Below are 21632 nucleotides of genomic sequence, written 5' to 3' on the forward strand. Positions count from 1 at the left end.
CATAGGAGACCATATATACCCAGATTTTCCCCAAATGCTTTTTCAATACGAGTTTCAAAAGAAACACAAAGATAAAGAGCTTGTGGTGGTCATCACGTCAAGCCGGTTATTCTTCATAGTTTCTAACGACAAAAAGCTCAAGAACTTGCTCCCACTTTCCTTTGAGGTTGAGAGGATACTAGAAATTATTTAGCCATCTCTCTGTAAATCCCGCAACATTATTCTACCTCCACAATTCTCAAACTGTGGTCTTCAAGAAACTGGAGAGTTGTAGTTGTTTCTGAATCATGGATCAGAGCCAACAGAAAAGGTCAAGATCAAGTTGTTTTCACTTACCTTGCAAAGCAAGTTTAGGGCAATGCATATTTTTAATCTTTGCATATGTGGAAGCCGTTTGTTTTTTTTTTGTTTTAAAGAGGAAATTCTGTCTTGTTGGGATCAGTGCTGTACCACAGTTGGTTAACCAGGAAGATGCTTCCAATGTTTGGTGCCAATTCATATGCGCACTGGAAGAATATGGCTTTCCATGGGACTTACCTTTCGAGACGTGGCATACCCATCCTTAAATAATGGGAGAAGTTCACATGGTTTTACCTATCATAGCTCACAGCTGTTGAATATTCTTTTGTGAATATTTTTCACCTGTACAGGCAATAAAGCTCGTCCAAATGTAATAACCCACTTCCAGAAAACTGAGCAAAAAGTGTTGCTGAGCATCGTGTGCTTTTTCAGTGTACCAAACAAGACTATGGGGAAAAGGCAGAAATGGATATCCCTCCCCCAATCTCCTGCTGCTCGAAATGCATCAAGGCATTGCTCAGTGTTAATTACTGCTTCTTATCCATTCATCTAAATCCCAGCCACTCTCAGTAGGATATGCTATCATTTGACGGCATTTTTCAGGCCAATTTAGACTATTTCCTTTGCCTGTAACGTGCTATTTACTCCCTTGGTGTGCTGTGCAGAATAAAAATGTGCTTTTCAACACACAGCCTGGCTCAAAAGTATTTCACTCACCCAAGCCACAATTTCTGGTTCATTTCAGACCAGACTCTGGTGCAAGAAACTGAAGGTGTGACTTAAGTCCTTGGACAGATGGATTTTCTCATTGACTCAGGTGACTACTGCAGGACAAAGAGAGAACTGTAAGAAGAGACCTATTGGAGCAGGGCAATGACCCACCCAGAACAGCATCCTGTCCTCACACTGGCCACCCAGATTGTCTGAGGGGAACCTGCAAGCAGAACCTGAACAGAAAAGCACTCTCCCTCCCTCTGGTTCCCAGCAGATGATATTCAGAAGAATTCCTGCCTCCCAACTGTGGAGGAAACATGGCTAGTAGTGCCTGCAGAATGCACCCTGAAGGATATTGGTTCACACCAGAAGAAATGGACATCAAGTCCTCTCAAAGGCTCACCTGGTTCTGCAGAAGAGCTGATATTTTACATGGCAGGGGTCAGAACCCGTGGTCCTCTAGAAGTTATGAGACTCCCAACTCTCATTGATGCCAGCCAGCATGACCAATGCTTGGGGATAGTGGCAGGTACAGTCTAACAGTATCTACTGGGTCATAGGTCCTCCTTCCTGTCTTACGCTGCCTTTGCAGCTTCCCAAGCCATATTGATCTATCTGGATGGCACATAAGCCTCAAGGTTACCAAAGCACGTGTGGAGGGATCATAGTTCAGTGCTGGGGTTCATGCTTTGCATGCAGAAGGTCTTATGTTCCATCCTTGGCATCTCCAGTTAAGAGTACGATCAGGTGACAGAAGAGGGGAAAGACCCTGTGTCAGAGAGACCCACAAAGTCACTGCCAGGCAGAGGAGACGCTGTTGGGTGAGATGGACAATCTTGCCTGGCATGAGGCAGCTTCCTAGGTATGAACCGCCCTGTTAGGGATGCAGTTTTCAAAGTGTGAGGGAAATGATGATGTGGGATGGTTAGGCTAGACTCAAGAATGTCTGCCTGAACAGAAATGGAAGAGTGGTATGTCAATCTTAAAAGAAATTGCGTGGCATCCCATCTCGTTTTGAGCACTGGATGGATAACCTTCCATCCTTCTTACTAAGTGGAGATGTGAAAAGCATTTCCAGCTATTCATGCAACTCTGCAAGGTGAAATGATGGCAGGGCCTGTCATCTTCCTCTTAATGGAGACTGTTATTCTTGCCACGCTTCCAGTATCTCATGGCCACCACTGTGTTGCATGTTCTGCCTTGCAGGACTTGCCTATTCGTTTCCTTAAAAGCCAATGCAAGGGAGTTGTGGCATTGTCAAGAAAGAGGCCAGCAGACCTGATTATTAGAAGTCCTGCAGCTGACAGGAAAGAGGGGGAAAGAGAAAAGAAATAAGTATGTCCCTAGGTAGTTGGATTTTCAGTAATCTGGTACTTTAACTAATCTCCTGCCAAGCTCTTTACAGGCTAACATGGAGCAACAACAATTCTATTTCCTATACAAATTGTGTATAGGCCTGCAATTTAAATAATCTTCTATATATTAGTATTTAATCTGTCAACCTGTCAAGCTCTATTGGTTTTCATAAGTTTCCAACCACCATTTCTACAAAATGAAAGTCAACAGATAACATAGTTCTGTGGCACTGAGGCAACCCTCTGAGCATCATCCCAGGAATAAAGTGTACTCTTTTACATGCCTTAAGAGTAGACACTGCAGCAACTAAAAATAAGTTGAGACTTCTGAGCCTGGTGGCCTCAGTGATGCAATCAACTATTTCCCCCAAAAAGTCAGGCATGATTTCCTTATACCAGCTGCAAAGGGCTGTAGCTCAGCAGCAGAGCAAAGAGTTTGCATGCAGAAGGTCCCGAGTCCAATTCCTTGCCATCTCCAGGTAGGTCTTTGAAAGATCCCCCATCTGAAATCCTGGGGAGTCATGCCAATTAGCATGGACAATACTAAGCCAGATGGACCAATGCTCTGACTTGCTATCACACCACTTCCTATCTTCCTATCTAGCAGAGGGAACACAAGCCACTGCACCACCTCTTACCAGATGCTACCAAAGATATTCCCGATACAGGTTAACAATTGTTCTGTGCTACATACCCTAAAGACTATGGCTGCATGCCACTCCCTTGATGAAGTTTGTCCAGCTAGCTCAGCTTCATGGATCTGCATTTTATTTAATATGAACACCTTAGTAACCAGACCACTCCCTTCACCTGATGTAGCTAGCACTAGCCACAGTAGCTCATGGTTACTGCAACAGCTTATTGTCACCCCCTGGACCCCAAGCTATTGTGTTTCCTTTACTTTCCAGGCAACCTCCCAACCTCCACCTCTGGAGCAACATGTAAAAAGGGTCACTGCCAGCTTTCCTGACAGTATAGTAAACGTGCTCTTGAGTAATACTGCTGCTCTACAGAGGCTCATACTAGATCAATTATTTCTGAAATAGGTTTCCTGAAGCAATTACATCCAACACAGACCGTCATCAACCCAATCTAGTTTGAGTTCCTAGCTTGCACTTGCTTTACACTACAAACTTTTAATCACTTTACTAGTCAAACAAGGCAGTGGTTTTGACTGAAGACAGGCCATGCTTATCCATGAGATCTCGGCAATACTGTATTTTTAAACCCTTGTCCTAGACCAACCTTTCGAAATTCAAATAAGGCCGCATGCCACATGCAATTACTTTTGGCTGGGCTTCCCTGACAAGAGACCTGCTTCTTTCTATCCTAGAAAGTTTCAAAACTATTGAGAAATTCACCATTAGGAGGAAAGGAAAAAAAGCAGCAATGGATCCCCATGGATCAGAAAGCAACTTCTATTTAACGCTATCCAAATAACTTCCTCAGACAAGCTGCTAACCTCACAAAAGTTAAGTGCGCCAGGCAGCAATGGCAGGGGGGAAAAAATGCTACTGCTAAATCATTTAACTTGGAAATTCAATAAAAGCTACTCTTACAAGCTGTCAAAACCCAAAGATGATTTAAATAAATATTAACTCCTTTCAGCATGTTAAGGCGCTTAAGACAAGGTCAAAAAGCTTCTTTTGGCAGAAGAATGAGCTGCTTTTGACAGAGGATGTGAGCAACAACAAGAGAAGCAGGTTTTTAAATGGCTGCCTTAAAAAGGACAGATGGCAACAGGTTTTGATTTGCAGATCAAACTTTATTTAGAAGACAATATTCATGCATCTCAGTACAGCATCTTATAAAATGCCTGCACGGTGAAGTGTTAACCAGCAAAAATATTGAAGATGTGTGTCTCCTCATGTTCATACTGGCCTCCTTTTGACTTTTTAGCTCCACAGACTGACAATTTCACTTTGACCGTAACTGTATAGAAAACTTTTCTTCTGTATAAATGTAGAGTAACCTTTTCTTCCACACTAAGGGGCCAAGGAGCAGACAAGGGCGGCAACAAGTTGGGTTTGAACTTGGAAGCAGATCCACTGGACATCCGTTGGATCTACTTCTGTGTAAACATGGTTTAGGATTGCACTGCAAGTAGCTTGCAGGTTGGATGCAAGTGTTTCTTGCAAGCGAGAAGAGAACCACGTTTAATAATAAAACAACTTTTTTTGGCATGCATTTGGTAGCAGAATGTTACAGATGGCACAGTGAGGAACGGGGATGGCTGGCATGTGGCCTTCCACTTGGGACTCCAGTGTCCATCATTGCCAAACACTGGCCACTCTGGCTGGGTCTGATGAACAATGAGTACAACCACATTTGGAGGGCTACAGATTTCTCACCCCATGTGCCTCCTAAGCCAGCTCACCAAATGCAATTCATCAGCCATGTCCCCCCCCCCCCAGTCCCGCCCAGGTTTGCAGTCAAAGACAGGCAGATTTGCTGATCATCTGGTGGGCCAATAGGCATGGCTGGTGTGTTACACATGGCTTGGTGGGTCATAAGTTGTACAGGCCTGAACTAAGGGAATACAATACTAAAGAAGAAGAAAAACTGACCTGAAGCAGCATGAAAACCCCCAATCTTTGCTCCCAGAATGGGAACTAGCCCTGTCGCTAAACTAGCTCACAGCTAGACTTGAATCTTTGGCAGCTTATGAATTCTACTGCAGTGCCCCCTTCCTACAGTTCCCTCCTATGTTGTAGTTTCTAACCCCAAGTTCAAGGGCTTGACCTGCATCCCTCAAAACAGGGGACCCCCGACTTTTCCAGTTTTGGTTGCAGCAGAAAAGTGAAAATAAATACAGATGACTCACCACTTGCATGGGAATTAAATTCTGGAGTCTCTGTGTAAAGCCAAAATCACGTGTAGCCAAAACAACCCCAGAACGACTCCCATGCAACCATCCCAACCTTTCTGGAGCCAGCACACTAAGTGAGCATTGCCACCCAAGCAAGGCAGAGCTTATATATAAGCTCTTTGCCTTGCTTAATGGGCTATGGGAAGCTCTCATACCAGCTCTGGGAGGCTCCTGAGATCTCACTGGAGCCTCCCAGAGCCAATGGGATACCTTCCCAGAACCAGATAGCAAGGTGGAGACCTTAAAAGCTTTTTCCACGGCAGGAAAATGTGATGCAGAAACAGCTTTTAAGCTCTCCGCCTTGTGTGTGTTTAATTTGGGTGACTGTGTGCTGGCCGGCCACTAAGAGCGTAAAGCTGTGATTGTGCAAGTTAAATGCACACAAGTTGTGAGCTGGCTGTACTCAGCACAGGCTGGGCAGAGCCCAGGACCTTGGAGGCAATGCAAATCATGCCGTTCCCAGACATCAGACTGATCATTTGTTGAGTGGTGAGACGATAGCTCTTTCTTCATGGATCAGCTGAGGCAGGTGGGCTATGTGCCTGTGTGTGTTCCTGCTTTAGTGTGTGGTGGCTGCACCCAGTTTTGGCCACGCTAACTAATGGCATGCAGCTCCCAATGGGTGGGGGCCAAGGGCAGGTGTGACCCTTGGCCTGTAAAAGGAAGCCACCCCGCCACAGCATGCTGAGAAACAGGGCAAATGCCTGCAAGGTTCTGAATTCAGCTTTCTAGGCTTCTGTTCCCTACTCCTGCTCCCCATGTACCAGTACTTATTTGCTAAGGGTCCTTCAAACTTCCTTTGATGATTGTGTCACCACCTTGAGCTGTGCCATGCTGGCATCCAAAATGTCATCTCCTGCACTTATTGAGGCTCTAGCTATTGTGGTGTGTATCGCATGTGTTCCTCATTATACATGTCGCTGCTTGGATTTATTCCACAATCCCTGATGTTGGGGCTTTTTCAGGTTGTTAGACCTGCCTTCCGATTGTGCATGTTCAAGTAAGGATGTGGGGGAAACCATTGCTTTTCTTCTAGTAAAACGGTGCTGGTACTCACCATGAAGCTGTTACATTAAATGCCACACTTTAAACCAGTGCTTTTCTTCTAGGAAAAAAAAGGTGCCAGCACTGTGTAGCCTTGAGTGCTCGCAGACAAAAGGCACGGGATGGGGACTCACCAGCCAACCTACTGGCCAATCTTTACTTCTGAACATCCTCCTTCCTTCCTTAAATTAAAATGAAGTGGGGGGGGGGTACACTTCTATGACTGGAAAGGGTGGGAAGGAAGGAAGGAAGGAAGGAAGGAAGGAAGGAAGGAAGGAAGGAAGGAAGGAATATTAGACAGGCACATTCTAACAGCCCTCAAGCACTGATAACTACAGGAGCAAAGCAAACAAAAACCATTTGGCACCTAGCATCTCAAAGGCTATTCCTGATGCCTACCACATTCCCACAACAACACCAAGCCACCCAGACCCCTGAAATTGCTTTGCAGGTATCAGGCACATTACAAAGAAAAGGAAATTTCCCTTTTAACACCCTTAATGCAGCTTCATCATTCCAATGACCCAAGTAGCAGCTCTCTCTCTCTTTGCCTCCTTCTCCAGTGACCATGTCCCTCTTAAGGTCACACTAAGCGCAGCAGAGAGTTCTGTGCAACCCAAAAACTTGCATCCAGTATTTTAGTTGGCCCAATAAAAAAGATTGCCTTCTCACTCTGTTTTGTTATAGTCAAGGTCAGATTTGGCTTGGTCGGGGGGTGGGGTGGGGTGGGACAACTGACAGCTCCAGTTTGTTTTTTTTAAAAGCTTGCATATCTAAGATGGCAATATTAGATCATACATATTTGGTAATAAAAAATGTGACGTGAAAATACTGAAACAGTGCATGGGTCAGTGTTCTTTTTTTAAAAAAGATAGTAGTGCCATCGGAATTCTTGCTGGGGAAGCTGAAGTTAAGCAGCAGGTACTAAAGTGGTGAGCTGCCAGCACCTGGCCATGCCCCCGTTTTGCATATGCCATGACAGTGGTGTCTGCAGCCGCAGCAATAAGACCTCAGAACCACATGCAGGCTGTCATATCTCTGCCTGCTCCTCCACACTGGCCGAGCTTAAGGCTTAAAATAAGATGAGGCCTGATATACTGCGGCTGTGTGGGCTGCTTGGGAGACAGGTGCATAATGTTCTGGGCAAAGTGGCCCTGAGTGCCTGCATCCTCAGCTGATTATGCCCGCTGCCTCTAAAGGACAGGGCAACCTTATCTCACTCCACTGTGCCTGGGATGTGCTTATCCTGAATTAGCATGCAGCATTACCAGCGAGGAATCTGCTGACCCAGGCTCCCAGCAAGATCAGGCACACATCACTACAGGCTTAATTAAAGTTTTACTACTTATTAGAATGTTTTATTATTGTATTATGTTGAAGCGGCAGTGGGCTCCAACCTCATTAAGGGAAACAGAGTAGGAATTATTCAGGGGCTTTGCTTCCTCACTAAAAAAAAAATAATAAAAAAAAAATCCTGCATGGCTCACCTCCAGATTTGATTTAAGTGTGAGCTGATTAAAGTCTGCTTTCCTTTTGGTGGTGCTGGGATGAAAGCGCAGAAGGATCCTGTGTGTTATTTAATGAATACTTGCGCCTAAATGTAAAATTATTTTGTGTGAGGGTGACAGAACCGTATCTAGCCCTGCAGTAATTTACCAAGGAACAACTGCAGAGGGGAAAAGTGTTTAAATCATTGGGAACTGGAACATAGCTCAGTTGGGGAACTTTAATCTCATTACACATCTTGATTTAATTAAATGTGGGGGAGGCTAGCTGAAGCTCTGTAAGTTTCTCATCGTTAGGAATTAATTGCAACAATTTTCTTACGTGAACTATTTGAGCAGGCCAAATATGCTTCCTATTGATGTTTTTCCAGAGGCACTTGATTACCATCAGATTTTGCACCAGAAGTGAACACTGGCCATTATTACACCAGGGAAAAAATGGAGTTAACAAGAGATGGATTGTGGCCTTGCCCAACTCCCATTCATTTGAATGGGACTTTGAAGTTAATAAATATTGTTCCTACAGCTGCCAAGTTACTTGTTAATGACTGGGAAAGTTCTACTTCCAAACCAACCCTGCCATAAGTCTCATATAAAAATGTTAAAATTAGCTTTAAAAACATCACAGTGACTTTTTTTTAATAAAAAAAGCACAGCATTATAAAGTTGATAGTCTTCATAAAAGTACAAAAATGTGAAATCTATTTGCTTCAACATAAGGAACATGATTCATGGGGTTGTTGTTTTTTGTCCAAGTAAGGAGGGGGGAAAACATTGAAGGGGGGGAGGATCTTTGAGAGGAAACGGTTCGTGTAAGTACTTGTCACATACAATAAAGCAAAAATCTCCCTTAAAGCACAATATATCCTACCACTTTTAATAACGAAGCTCATGACAGTGTTTCTCTTGGGTTTGGTATTCTTACTTAAAAAGACACACTTAGAAGGGGGGTGGGAGAACAGAATACAGTAATTGAACATTGTAATATGCAGGAGGGGACATGGGGGGCATTTTGCTTGTTTGTAAAAGCTTCTCTGAAAGGACGCCACAGCATGCTACATTATCAAAAGAAAAACGAAGAAACCCAACATGCTCCAGTCTTCGAAGTTTGAAAACCACACACAAAAATCAGTCATCAAGTGTGGAACTACAGGTCAAACAAGCAGCCACTAAACATTACAAATGGAATGCTGAGCAACACGTGTTTGAAAGTCAAGAGAGCTTGAGAAGTACCATACAATGAGGAAGGGGAGCAATGTTCAAATGACGGACGCAAGCCTTTTGCTGGACTATGGTCTTCAGCAACAGCACTCACACAAAGCCCAGAGCTTTGCTTTGGGGCAGATCAACGTGCAGCAAAAATTAAGGACCCGGTGTTGGATGAGCAATGGCACAAAGACAATGCTGTGGCAAGAACAGCATAGCTGTCCCTGCTGGGGAAAACCCTCACTTTTTAACCCTCTGCTAAGAGCAAAACTGTACACAGGGATGTTCTTGGGTTACTTTGCCCTTAGCTGCACAGTGGCTGCTAAGAGACTGGCAGCTCCATCCTTGTCAGCAGAGGGCCAAGTATCCTCAGAGCTGTGCTGTCTGAGAGAGAAGCAAGGGAGAGCAGGGTGTGCGTGTGAAGGGAAGGTTACCAAAAGCATTGCATTGCTGATGGCTATTACAAAGCTCACATCTGGGTCCTAGCATTAGAAAAGGAAAAGGTCACTGGTATATACACCCTAAGCACTTTGGCAGCAAAGCTCTGGGTTGAGGGCTGAGACATCAGAAGATTAGTCTGTGATGCTTAAGCAACCATGGAAAAAGCACCAAGAAAAATCTGGAGAAACTACTCCCAAGAAAATGTTTTTGGATTGGTGTTCCCAAGCACCCTAAGGAAAATAACCGAAGAAGCAACAACAAGACACTAATGGTATCAACAGGATCATGTTAGCAAGCCAGAACCCTGAGCAGATTCCCCTAGATTAGCAGTAGATGGAAAGACACAACAGCTGGTCCACAGAGGTCCTGGGTAAGTATGCTCTGAGTGCAATGCAGGTGAGACTGTCTCAGACTCCACCCCCCCTTCTCTGTATGTTGAGCATCGTTTTCATGGGGGATGTGCCATCGTGCTTCACAAAAGAGTCACTCCCACATGACACTGAAGACGTCAGGGTGGAGCTTGCACCACACCACTTGTACAGTGTCTGCACCAGAGCCCTTTCTGAACCAGCCTTCTGTAGTCTAGAAAAGCTTTCTGGACACATAAAAACATTATCAGCACAAACCCTTTCTAATGATCACAGTAATTAAAAGGTAAAACACTTAACCCAGTGTACAATGATTCCACCTCACCCCATGAACCGTTTCTGTAAACTTGGCATGAGCTGCTGTGGTCACAGCAAAGCTACATAGTCTTTTTATGTCTAGCGAGCTTGTAAACATGGAACGTTTTGTTCTGAAATACTTTAGCAAAATACATTGTGTATGAAGGCAGGTCTCGTTTGATTTCCTCACAGAAGCGAGGATGTGGCGAATGTTTTAAATCAGGATCATTCTCCCCGGGACCATCCATGGTCTGTAACAGAAATTACAGGGTTGTTCAAACATCTTCTTGTTGCCACATTCTAAAACAATGAACTGCTCTCTTAATGCAATACAAAGGAAACACACTAAGCTGTACAAGCACCAGATGCCATTGTATAGTCAGAGAAAAGCCCACAGCTGCCTACACACCATACACCTAAAAAGCACACGCACCTCACACACCCAGCAAAGAATCCTGTAGTTTGTTACAAACTGCAGTTTGTTAAGGGTGCTGGGAATTGTGGCTGTGTGAGAGGCAAACTAGATTTCCCTAGATTCTTTGGAGGAAAAATGTGCTTACAGTATATGGCACGTTGTACTTTACTGTTGTACTTTACTTGATTCAATCCTATATTAATTCACATGGGCAATCCTAACGCCTGACCACAGATTACAGCACAATTCTAACTATGTCTACTCAGAAGTTAGTCCAGCAGAATTCAATGGGGCTTACTCACAGACAAGTGGGATTACGATTGCAGCCTTCTTTATAAACTCCAAACAGAACATAAATGCTAGACTTCCCAGTGACATAATAGCCCTGCTATCTGGTTCATAGTACACTTCACACTATGTTTGCTGTGTATTTAAGCCAATCAAGACACCATCCAGTTACTGTTGGTACAACTCCCATCGTCCCTAACCATTTTCCAGGCTGCTTTGTGGCTGATGGGAGTTGGAGTCTAACAACATCTGGAGTGCACCGTGTTGGCTACAAAGCCACAGGGTGTTACAGGGAGAGATGATCCTGTGCCAGAGTTCCTGCAAATACTGTAATGCAAACAGGAAGGCAGGCTCCGGTACTTACGTGGCCATTTGCTATGTCCAGAAGATCACGCAGCCGACAGCCCCTGCTGTGTCTTCTTTCATAACAAATACTGTCCTCCAGGATCACAAAGTCAGTCCCAAAAGATCTGAGGATCCTGTGGACTTCTTCAGGAGATCTTTTTGCATACACCTGATAAACCTAGAAACAGTGTAATTTAATTAGAATTGTGATTCCCACCCCCATTTCCGCCATTTCTTTATTGCTCGAAGTTGGGGGAAAAAAGACAACTCAAGAGGAGCATAAGACAGAGATTTATGAAATAACATGGAGAAATTTGACAGTCCTCTGCACCTGTCCCATAATACTAGAATTCAGGGTCATCCACTGAAATTGGATGGAGGTATATTTCAGAACACACAAAAGGAAGAACACACACAACACAAAATTGAAGTATGAAATTCACTGTGCCAAGTTATGGTAACAGTCACTGGCTTAGATGGTTTTAAAAGACAAATTCGTGAAGAAGTCTGTCAGTTAGTCATGATGGGGCCCTCTGTATTCAGAGAAAGTATACCATGGAATACGACTTGATGGCAGGTAACAGCAGGAACTGGCTTGCAGCCTTGATGGCTGCTTGTGGACTTCCTGGGAGCACCCTGCTAATTATTGTGGGAAATAAGGCACTGGGCAAGATGGATCTTTTGTCTGGCTTAGCATGGCTCTTTTGCATTGACTAAACTAGAGATATGGATAAGAAATGGGTACAAGAAAAAGACCAAAGAATCTGAATGCACAACTTCTGAAATATAAAGGAAGGGAATACTCTCTACTAGACTGCTAGGTAAGTTACCAGCAGTTCCTTAAATCTGGCTCAGCATCAAGTTTGTGTTTGGGATGGGATGTCAAACTTAGCAGTCTAGCACCAGCTATGGCCAGACCTAATGGCAGCACTGCATAGAACACACTCAGTAATTAAGCCTTGTAGTTCTCAATACCAGATTATGTTAGGTCCAGGTGTAGTTGCTGTTGGTGTGTTGATTACAAGTTGGGCCTTATGTCACAATGGTGGATCAAAGAGAACCCCCAAACAGTGCATCTGTTCCCTCAGAGAACAGTTTTGGTAATACTGATTTCGTTTTAATCACTGCTCAGTGCCTTGCAATGTATGTTTGACTTGGGCCAGGTGTCAGTGGGAGATAATGGAGCTTCCTTTAGCTACACCCATTAATAACTTTATGCCAGGCCTGACCAATGGCTCAGCTGTAAGGACCTGCTGAGAAGGTCTCCCTTACCTGTTTTGTTCTTTCTCTCAGGCTCTTGTCCTCATAGTGGGGGTGATTTGTTAAAATCCTTCCTGTACACAGCTTGACGCCTGCTAAGAGCTGCATGCTTCCAGCAATCACTGACTTCTTGGGGGTGTTAGACCTGGGCAAATATTAAGAACAACTTTACTATCATATTGGTGTAACTGTATAGCTAAAGGTTAAACTGTATACTTCATAATATAGGCAAGAGAAATTCCTATATCCTCACATCTGCATGCAAAACAGCTACATTTGGTTGCAAGAATTTTGTTTTAAATTAATTAGTTCTTAGACAATTAATGTGATTTGTGTCTGTGTGTCTGTGTGCTGATCTAGTTAAAGAAAGAGAGACAAGGGATGTAAAACCCCCAGTCCTTTTCAAAAGGACCTGAACAACTTTCTCAAGCAAGTGTTCCCGAGACTGATGGAAGGAATATCACTTTAGTGGGTTTTATCTGGCAACTCTCTTTGCAACTGGAGTGAAAGATGAAGAAGCAGTCAAGGACTGAGAGTTGGCAATTACATACCCAAAGTTGTAGATGTTGTCCCCATTGGAGGCAGACTTAGGTCTTGTGGGGCTCTAGAGGGGACCATCTCTACACACACACTTATTTGCCCCTGTAACTCCCTCAAGCCCCATGTCTTTTGACCAGCCCTCATTTTGGGGTTTTAGGATAGGCTTAAGAATTAAGGAAACAGTCCATGCAGGTAAGAGTTAGGTCAACCATCCTAGTAAAAGTCCACTTCAGATTGCAGCCATGCAATTCAGAAGGTCAAAAGCATCTTGCTTATGAAAAGCTAGTTTGTAGGGAAAAGGCCTTTAAAACACTCATCCTGAAGTAATACAATCGTAGGCTGGCTGTACTGTAATTATAAGTAATTGCAGATACCTGACTGAAGGTATACAATTTAACAAAGAGAAGAGATCATTTCAAGAAAGCTGGAAAGCTGCCAACATGAACATTTCTCTACACTTAACTATGTGTACCTGCCGAAGTTATTGCACATTATTTAAGCTCTCACTTAATTTTCCATTGAATTCTCTGATGAAACTTTGAATATGTTAAGAGACAACCATAAATGTTTTCTATAGCCCCAAAGGAGAAAACTTGTAGCAACGATGCAAGACATACCACAGGGCTGCTTTAAAACTTCTTACAAGGCCAAGTGAATCTCATATACAGACAGCAGAGTTAATGTTTTTTTAGCAAGGCATTTAAACTTTTGATGAAAAAAGAAAACTGTCAGTTTCTCTTTGACTTCTAAAGCCAGCTTCTTTTGAAAAATCTCTTTGCTCCGGTTTAATATTTTATAATTACATTTAAAATATTCAAAGTCACAAATACCATGAAGCGAGGTGGTCTCAGCATATGAATCGGCAGAAGAACTTAATGTGATGCGTGTGCGTAATCATCTCTCTCCATTAGCCCAAATTGGGAGATGAATTCCAGACAGGTCTCAAGCTGAGACCTCAACCATCTGAGCTGGAAGAAACTCTGCCAAGGGCCAATGCAGCACCCGTTGAAAAGTCAGATTGAAAGAGGACCCTTAGGTCGACCCGTGCACTTCCTATGTCTCTTGCAATATGAGAGATGTGGGACCTCATCCATGGTAAGTATTCTGGGACTTTTAAAAAAATCATTTAATTATTTAATTTGTAATCTTTCCACCCTGCTTAAAGATCTCTTAATGCAACAAATAATGAAACTGAATCACAAAACTAAGCATAATCAAATTAAATAGCCAGCAGCAATAAAGAGGAAAAGACGGGCATTGTTCAAGATAAGTCCCAGGAAAACAGCAACAATTTGATGCCTAACAAGGTTAACAGTGATGAGATCAGACAGGCATCACCACTGAGAAGGCCTAACCTCTGAAGGCAGAGACACCCAGAGCAGGACCTTGGCTGATGACCTAAGCAATTAGGGTCACCAAACAGCCAATGTTTTACTAGTCCAAGCAGTAAAAGTCAATTCTATGTGGGAACCAGCACTCGAAGCTGAAAACCCAGCTGACTTCTGACTCTGCCAGTCATCAACCACGACCCCTGTCAGGTTTTGCCTAGTTCTATCCAGAGCCGGGCACATTCTTCCTGACTTGTCAGATTCTGCCATGGCACCACTGGTGGCGATTTCACCAGCATTTTGAAAATGAGATGAGGTCTACAAATTCAACTGGGGTGCTTCAGTAGAAGGAAGAAAAGAGGAGTCAGGATTCACCTGTGCTTCTTCCCTTGGATCTCTTTAATGGTTGCATTTACTACAAATAAGTGGCAGAAATGTAGAGTAATTCTCCCAGGGAATGACCACAAGAGGGGGACAATTAGCCAGCATGGTCTTAGGCACATTGCAAAGAGGAACACCGAATTCCTCTGCTCTAATCCTTATTGCCCAATGCAGCTGCTAAAAAGCTCAGCCTGAATCTTACACAGCTAATGTCTTCAAAGGCCCAAATGACACTTTTCCATTATGGAAAAACGAAGCAATTTTTACAAATGTCTGAACAAATGATGTATAAAATGAAAGGATAATTTGTTTTTATAGGTTTCTGCCAAGCTCCATAACCAGGCTGCCCAACCTGCAAACAATTTATTCTGCAAGAAATGTCACTAAATAATGACAAGGACTTACAGGTCAAACTGATTTACATTATGTAATTTAAATGTCATTCCAAGCGGACCTGATGGCATTTTGAACAAATAATCTCATTTATTTTTGAAGCTCTAAGCTTCAACAAGTTAATTACTGCTGAACTAATGGGGTAAACTGAGCACTATAATACAAAATGGGAACCTCTGCTTTATCTACACTTTTAAGAATTATAGGATTACTACAAAATAACTCATTTACAACAGAAAGCTTTAATGGGAATTACAGGGCTCCATGTACGATTTTGGAGGAAGGTGGGTGGAAAGAACCCTGCTTAAGATTCAAGGAAAATTCAAAGCAAAAAGTCACGCTTAAAGAGGAAGATTTATTTGATGGTCAAATCAGAAGAGATAAATTATGAACATTTTGTGCACATTTTGAGCTCCTCCACTTTAGAGCTTAGCGCTGCAAATAATGTATCTACAAGACACTTCTAAATGCAATATTAGAAATGTCAGAACTTTGAGACTTCTAGAGAATTAGGATGGCCGCTGATGCAGCTTCAAGGAGTAAAGTAACAAAGAAAAGGAAGATACAGTGGTACCTCGGGTTACATACGCTTCAGGCTAAAGACTCCGCTAACCCAGAAATAGTACCTCAGGTTAAGAATTTTGCTTCAGGATGAGAACAGAAATTGTGCTCCGGCGGCGCGGCAGCAGCGGGAGGCCCCATTAGCTAAAGTGGTGCTTCAGGTTAAGAACAGTTTCAGGTTAAGAACGGACCTCCGGAAGGAATTAAGTACTTAACCCGAGGTACCACTGTACCAGGAAGCACTTTTTAGAAAAGCCAATTTTTATGGGGGTTAGAGGTTTGACTGAGTGCTGCCCACTGCCACACACCCCTACTTTGTTCCTCATTTCAGCACAACCTATCCATTTTAGTTCCATTAGCCCAAACGAAAGGATGCAGCATACACCTGCTTCTTCTAGTTGATGCTGAAGGCACCTTTGTGCTATATTTCCCTTTTTTAAAAAAGCAGCTGTTTTGTGCAAAACTGCTCTTGCACAAAACAGTTGTATTAAAAATAAAACTGTCCCCTCAGGAAGAACCAGCAGGTACAGAAGCCATTTGTTCCTTCATTGGACAAAATGATGCTTTTTTCCAATTGCTGCACGCTGGGGGCACGTTTGCAGAACATAAATCAACCTCTTATTTTTTATTTTATTTTTTTAATATGAAGGTTTGGCAAGACTGCTCTTGCACAAAACCTCTGTATAAAAACAATAATTTAAAAATACAAACAGTAATCCACAGCCAAACATGAATTGGGAATGAAGGCACATTTGCAGATCATAAATCAATCTTTTAATTGTTTTATTTAAGTTTTTAATGCAGAGGTTTTGTGTAAGAGCAGTGTAAAACCTCCATATTAGATTACACACACACACACACACACACACAGAGAGAGAGAGAGAGAGAGAGAGAGAGAGAGAGGGGAACTGAAAGTTACAACATGAACTGGGAGGTAAAGGAGATAGGAATATGGAAGCAAGGTGGTAAAGGGCCCTTAGGCTCCAGTCCACTATTGTACAAGAATGGGAATAAAACAACATGATGTACAACATGCAGCACAATTCACTGTATACTGAATAGTGCGCCCCCTTTCAGATAAACACCTTCTTAAGAAAGCCTGATGGTCCGTAATGATAAATTTGGCTTTCAAAACCTTTCTGAGGTAGAAAACTGCAAGCCAAAACAAAACAAAAAAAGTTATCCTATGCAGAAAACCCTGAATGAGATGAAGTTCAGCTGAACTTTTAAAGGGGCCAAATGAATAATGACTGAATCATTTCTGACACCGGGAGCTTACAAGGCAAGAACATATCAGTCCCAGTTTCAGGTGCAAGGCATAAATTGGTTGTCGACTGCTGTTAATGCAAAAGTAATTAACTTCTCCTTACGTGCATAACATTCGCTCTTTGACACAATAAATTCCAAGTAGCAAACAACAAAAAAAGTGTCTGTCATGATTTAAAAGGAAAAGAGGATAAGCAGCAGTTTAGTATTCTCTGCTCTGGGCTTGTGTGAAAAATTGCTCTCATTGCAACCAGTCAAATCCAGTTTGTGGCTGAAACCAAAGCCCCATGTATATTTTATGTATAAATCTATATATAAAACACTGCATATTGTACTCCAGAGACCAGGGCTATCAAACATTTAGCATCTCTTAATACAGAAGTGGTACTAAAGACCCCTGGCTGGTGAACATTAGTCATGAGAACATGTCAATATGGTAGCAAAGGGATGGAGATGACTTTGGTCTGCATTCACAATGGTGGTGAAGATTTATATTACCTATTTACTCATGAATAATTACACTGTCTGTTAACCCTACCCAAAAAAAGAGGGGGAAAAGGTAAAAAAAGAAGCAGCAATGCAGTGCTGCAAGAGGCGAACATATTCCGCTAACTGACGAAGTCTTCCACCCCCACAGCACCACTTTTTATAGCGGAAACTACAGGTCAAGGATAAACGAAACAGGGGGCCCACAGGACACATCCAGTCATGTCTTGTGGTCTCCAAATGCCTCTCTCTAGTGCCAGGTTGGGGGCCATTTCTAACATAGCAGTTGGGGTGGGGGAAGGACTGGACTCTCCAAGCCAAGGTGCAGGTGGGCTGAAGCCTCCCCCCTCCCTTCTGATGCTCCATAATGGCATCAACTCCAGGAAGCCTTGCTGGAATGGGTACAGCTCCCCAGCCCACCCAAGCTGAGTAACATGTTAGGTACTTCCTCCCAGCACACAGTGGCCAGAGGCCTCATTTCAGAAAATGAGGACACATCACTTAAGCACCTGTGAAAATCCTCTGTAATATCTTTTCTTTGTACTGGAAGTGGTGCCTACACTGTTGTTTAGTTGTGGCGGGCAAGACATGAGCAGGGCTTGACCCATCTGGGAAGGTTCTTGAGACAGCTGCTACCATGCAGTGGAGTGTGTAAGTTCAAGCCTCCAAGCACCTTGCCTGGGAGATTCCAGCCGCCCATGATGATGAAGCTGGCCACCAACCTTCTAGCCAAAAACTGTAAGAAGTTGCTGCAGTCAAGAGGAATTGTGCGCAGCGATTGCAACAAAATCACTAACCACAGGCCAAAAGCTTCTCCGTGTTACGTTGCCTGATTTCTGGAATTGGTCAATATAGGTCACTGATGGAACCAGAGAGCAGCAACACTAAGAACATCAGCTAACTCTAAAGAGCGTCTAATTTAAATAAAGTAAAAATCCTCTTACTTAATCCAGTTCATCAGCTCCACTGTGTCTGGGTCATAGAATTCCCTCAGCTCCGACAGCTCAGCCATCACACCAGGCCAGAACTAGAAGAAAAACCACACGGGAGGTGGGGGGGAGTACAGAGAATAATCCACATGTCAAATACTGGGATGGAGCTCAATTCTGTAGCAGTTAGAAATGGCTGCTTTTAGAGAATGAGTGGGAAAACCTGACTGATGTCCCAGTCATAGGAAGAAGTAGGTTTTTTGCTCTGCTCAGCAGCAGCTGCCTTGTGTTTTAAAACATTACAAATGGGAACGGTATGGACTAAAGCAGGCCTACACATAGAACAGTAAGCTGGGAGGCTGCAGCAAGATGTACTGCAGGTGAAGATGATGTTCTGTTCATTGTGTCCAAAAACAGATCTCACAAATCACCAGCCACTTGAAGGAAAAGTGATTTTCCATCACAGCAAGTGACAGGACAACCCCTCCTCCCACCCCCAAAAATGAACTAATTTTGAAACCTTCCCCCTCCTCACTGGCTGCTTTGTTTACGGAAAGCATGGTGACAAGAGGGAGGTCAGTGGGGGATGTTTCACCCACTTCCTTGCCCGTCGCTTTTCACCCCCAGAAGCCATGTTTTTCCCCGTGAGGTTCCAGATGTGTGTTTGCAAGGGCAAAAGCATGTCCAGAATGTCACATAGAGAAAAGGAGATGGTTGGAATGTGTGTTTGTATGGGAGCAGGAAAACAGGGAGCAGGGAAAGGGTTAAACAAACAGCCACAGTTGAAGTTGAACAAATAAATATTTCAAGCAATGTATCTGGACTTACAGCAACCACATGTCTCTAAAGAAGCTTTCATTAGCTTATTCGAGATTAGGTTATAATCTCCCCCCAAAACCACCACTCGTTTGGGAGGAGGGAAGCTAATGCATATTTTGCTTGGGAAAAAAATGTATCCACAGAAGATAGTTCAACCTAGTTACTGAAAACGAGATGCTACTTACAAAAAGTTTCAGGACATAGCTAACTGGAATTGCTTGTGCAAAAACTGGAAGGGATTCAGGGAGTGTAGAGAGAGGTTTTGATGATTTGAGCGGTCTTCTGCCTCTGCCTCCATGGGAAGGTGATGCAGAGGGGAACCCACAGGCAGGTGACAGAAAGGGCACCCAGTGCCCCAGGTTCTACGCACGTTGCTTTGATGTGCATAAAAAGATGACTGAGCTGGTCAGATTTGATCACCAGTTGGAAGGGGTCTGGGTAGGACTAAATTGAGGCATACCCTTCTGTCTCCCCCAGCAGAGCTGATTAAGGCTGTCAGAGCTGACAGCACTAGTTGGTCTGCTTACTGAGAAGAGAGAGGGCAACCTTTGCACTCATCAGCCAGTATGAAGCCTGGTGCTGCATGACATAATCTTTAGAGATCTATGCATAAAAGTTGGTATCTGCCACCATTTGCTTTCAAGCGAGAGCTAAAAATAAAAAAAAGACACATCTTGCAGCAGTTTCTATTTTTAAAAGTGTAGTGAAGTAAAACACCAATCAGTAAAGAGTACTACAGTGAACATTTGTTGCTTTAAAAATGGCTCATACGTAGCAATGAGCCTTTCAACTGAGGATTGAAAAAACCTACAGGTTCAGAAAACAAAACAATTCTTGAAGAATGTAAGTTATATGTTTAATTATCCATGTAAATATTTATGAAATTTATTTATTTAATGTATTTGTATCATATATATATATATATATATATGCTTTCGTAGCATTTATATACCACCTTCCCACCAAAGCACACAAGGAGAGTTACCATTTTAAAATACTATAACTAATAAATGACATAAAATGTAAAGGTGGCCTGGAGTTAGGAGAGGGGGCAGTCTGACTGGAGGAGTTGTGTTTAGGGCAAAACTTTCACAAGGTGGCTTACAGCAACTGAAACAACGTCAAATAAGGATAAAAGGCTGAGTTTTAAAAAAGTGGTACTTAAAAGCCACCAATGAGAGTCAACTCTAAATGAACCTGGTGTGGGAGAGAACTGGCAAAGATGTGGGTCCACCACTGAAAAGGCCCTATCCATGGTACCTGGCAATCTGATGGTTCTTCGCAGCAAGCCACAGTACAGGTCCTTGGGACCAATCTCTGGGCCCAGGTAAAGCTAATAAAGGTGCCCCATTTTATGATGTCAACAGAATGTGGTTTTCAGTTTCACTTTTATGAAAGTGTAACTTGTAAATGCCAGATCTGCAAAAATGTACTGTTCAAAGGAGGTAACAGGGTTTAACTGGACCAACTATACAGAATATATTATCACAGGTCTCCTTCCACAGGTGCAAAGAAAATGCCATTCAGCTAGAGAGTCAGGTTGGTTATGAATACTATTATTTTCACAGCTCTTTTTCAGGTTATGTCTTCATTGACAGAAATTATTGCATAAGGAAGTGTGACTTCATATATTTAAAAAAATATCAGCATAGAAATCAAGGAGCTGATGGGTGGTTTGATTTCCTGATATATGAGATGAGGGGAAAATATTCCTGGTGTAACATAATTCACATAAATGATTTTCTCATGTACATAGGTAAGAACGTAAGAATAGCCTGCTGGATCAGGCCAATGGTCCACCTAGTCCAGCATCCTGTTCTCACAGTGGCCAACCAGATGCCTGTGGGAAACTAGCCTGTACTTGACAGTGTGAAGGAAAGTTAATGCGAGCATGGTGTGGTATACAAGGGAATCTGACAGCCGTCTCTGGCAAAAGTGCAGCCATGATCACGGAGTCTACTTCTGTGCATACCATTGGTTGACTGTGACCTTTCTCCGCATGGCAGTATATCTCTCATGGACAAATGTAATAGGGAGAAATGGCCCTTAGTGGCTGAGAATTTTTCCTTATTTTCTAAAAGTAATTTTTCTTAAAAGAAAGATATAGACTAACAAAGAGCCCTACCTTGTAACAAAGATACAGTAATACGAGTACTGGTGTCAGATATCTGATCACAGATACCTAGGCAGAAAACAAAAACAATTACATTTACTTAAATAGAACACCATCAATGAATGATCAACAAATTCTGAGAACAGAGACAACAGGAGCTGCTTCACAAATTGCATTTTTAGGTTATAGAGCCTCTTTGTGTTAGCAATTTCCATCTCTAAAAGTGATTCCATTAAGAACTTTAACAAAATACCGTGTATTAATTTAGCTTCTGTGAAGCGCAAAATATTGTACTGGGCTATATGTGAAAAATTATATACTGTTGTCACTTTGATTTTTCATGAAAAGTGTTATTTTTTTAAAAAATGCATTCCATAGCTTCTGCAACATCACCATCTAGTGGACTTAA

The 21632-nt window shown here is 42.8% G+C and overlaps 1 protein-coding gene across 5 annotated transcripts in view; it reads right to left on the bottom strand.

The window, feature by feature from the left end:
• Positions 1 to 6347: 6347 nt before the first annotated feature.
• DPY19L3 (dpy-19 like C-mannosyltransferase 3) overlaps positions 6348 to 21632 on the bottom strand; it is a 37639-nt gene continuing 22354 nt past the window's right edge. For 4 of the 5 annotated variants that reach the window (XM_028740314.2, XM_028740316.2, XM_028740311.2 and 1 more), the window contains 5 exons: positions 21236 to 21292; positions 18307 to 18389; positions 12420 to 12552; positions 11167 to 11325; positions 6348 to 10350 (listed from right to left, as the gene is read on the bottom strand). In XM_028740314.2, the coding sequence (XP_028596147.2) occupies positions 10180 to 10350; positions 11167 to 11325; positions 12420 to 12552; positions 18307 to 18389; positions 21236 to 21292 (603 nt within the window). In that variant the 3' untranslated portion in view covers positions 6348 to 10179. The remainder of the gene's footprint in view (positions 10351 to 11166; positions 11326 to 12419; positions 12553 to 18306; positions 18390 to 21235; positions 21293 to 21632) is intronic. The other variant, XM_028740315.2, reaches the window with a different exon arrangement.

This window comes from Podarcis muralis, chromosome 7, assembly GCF_964188315.1.
Source record: "Podarcis muralis chromosome 7, rPodMur119.hap1.1, whole genome shotgun sequence".
Taxonomy (NCBI): Eukaryota; Metazoa; Chordata; class Lepidosauria; order Squamata; family Lacertidae; genus Podarcis; species Podarcis muralis.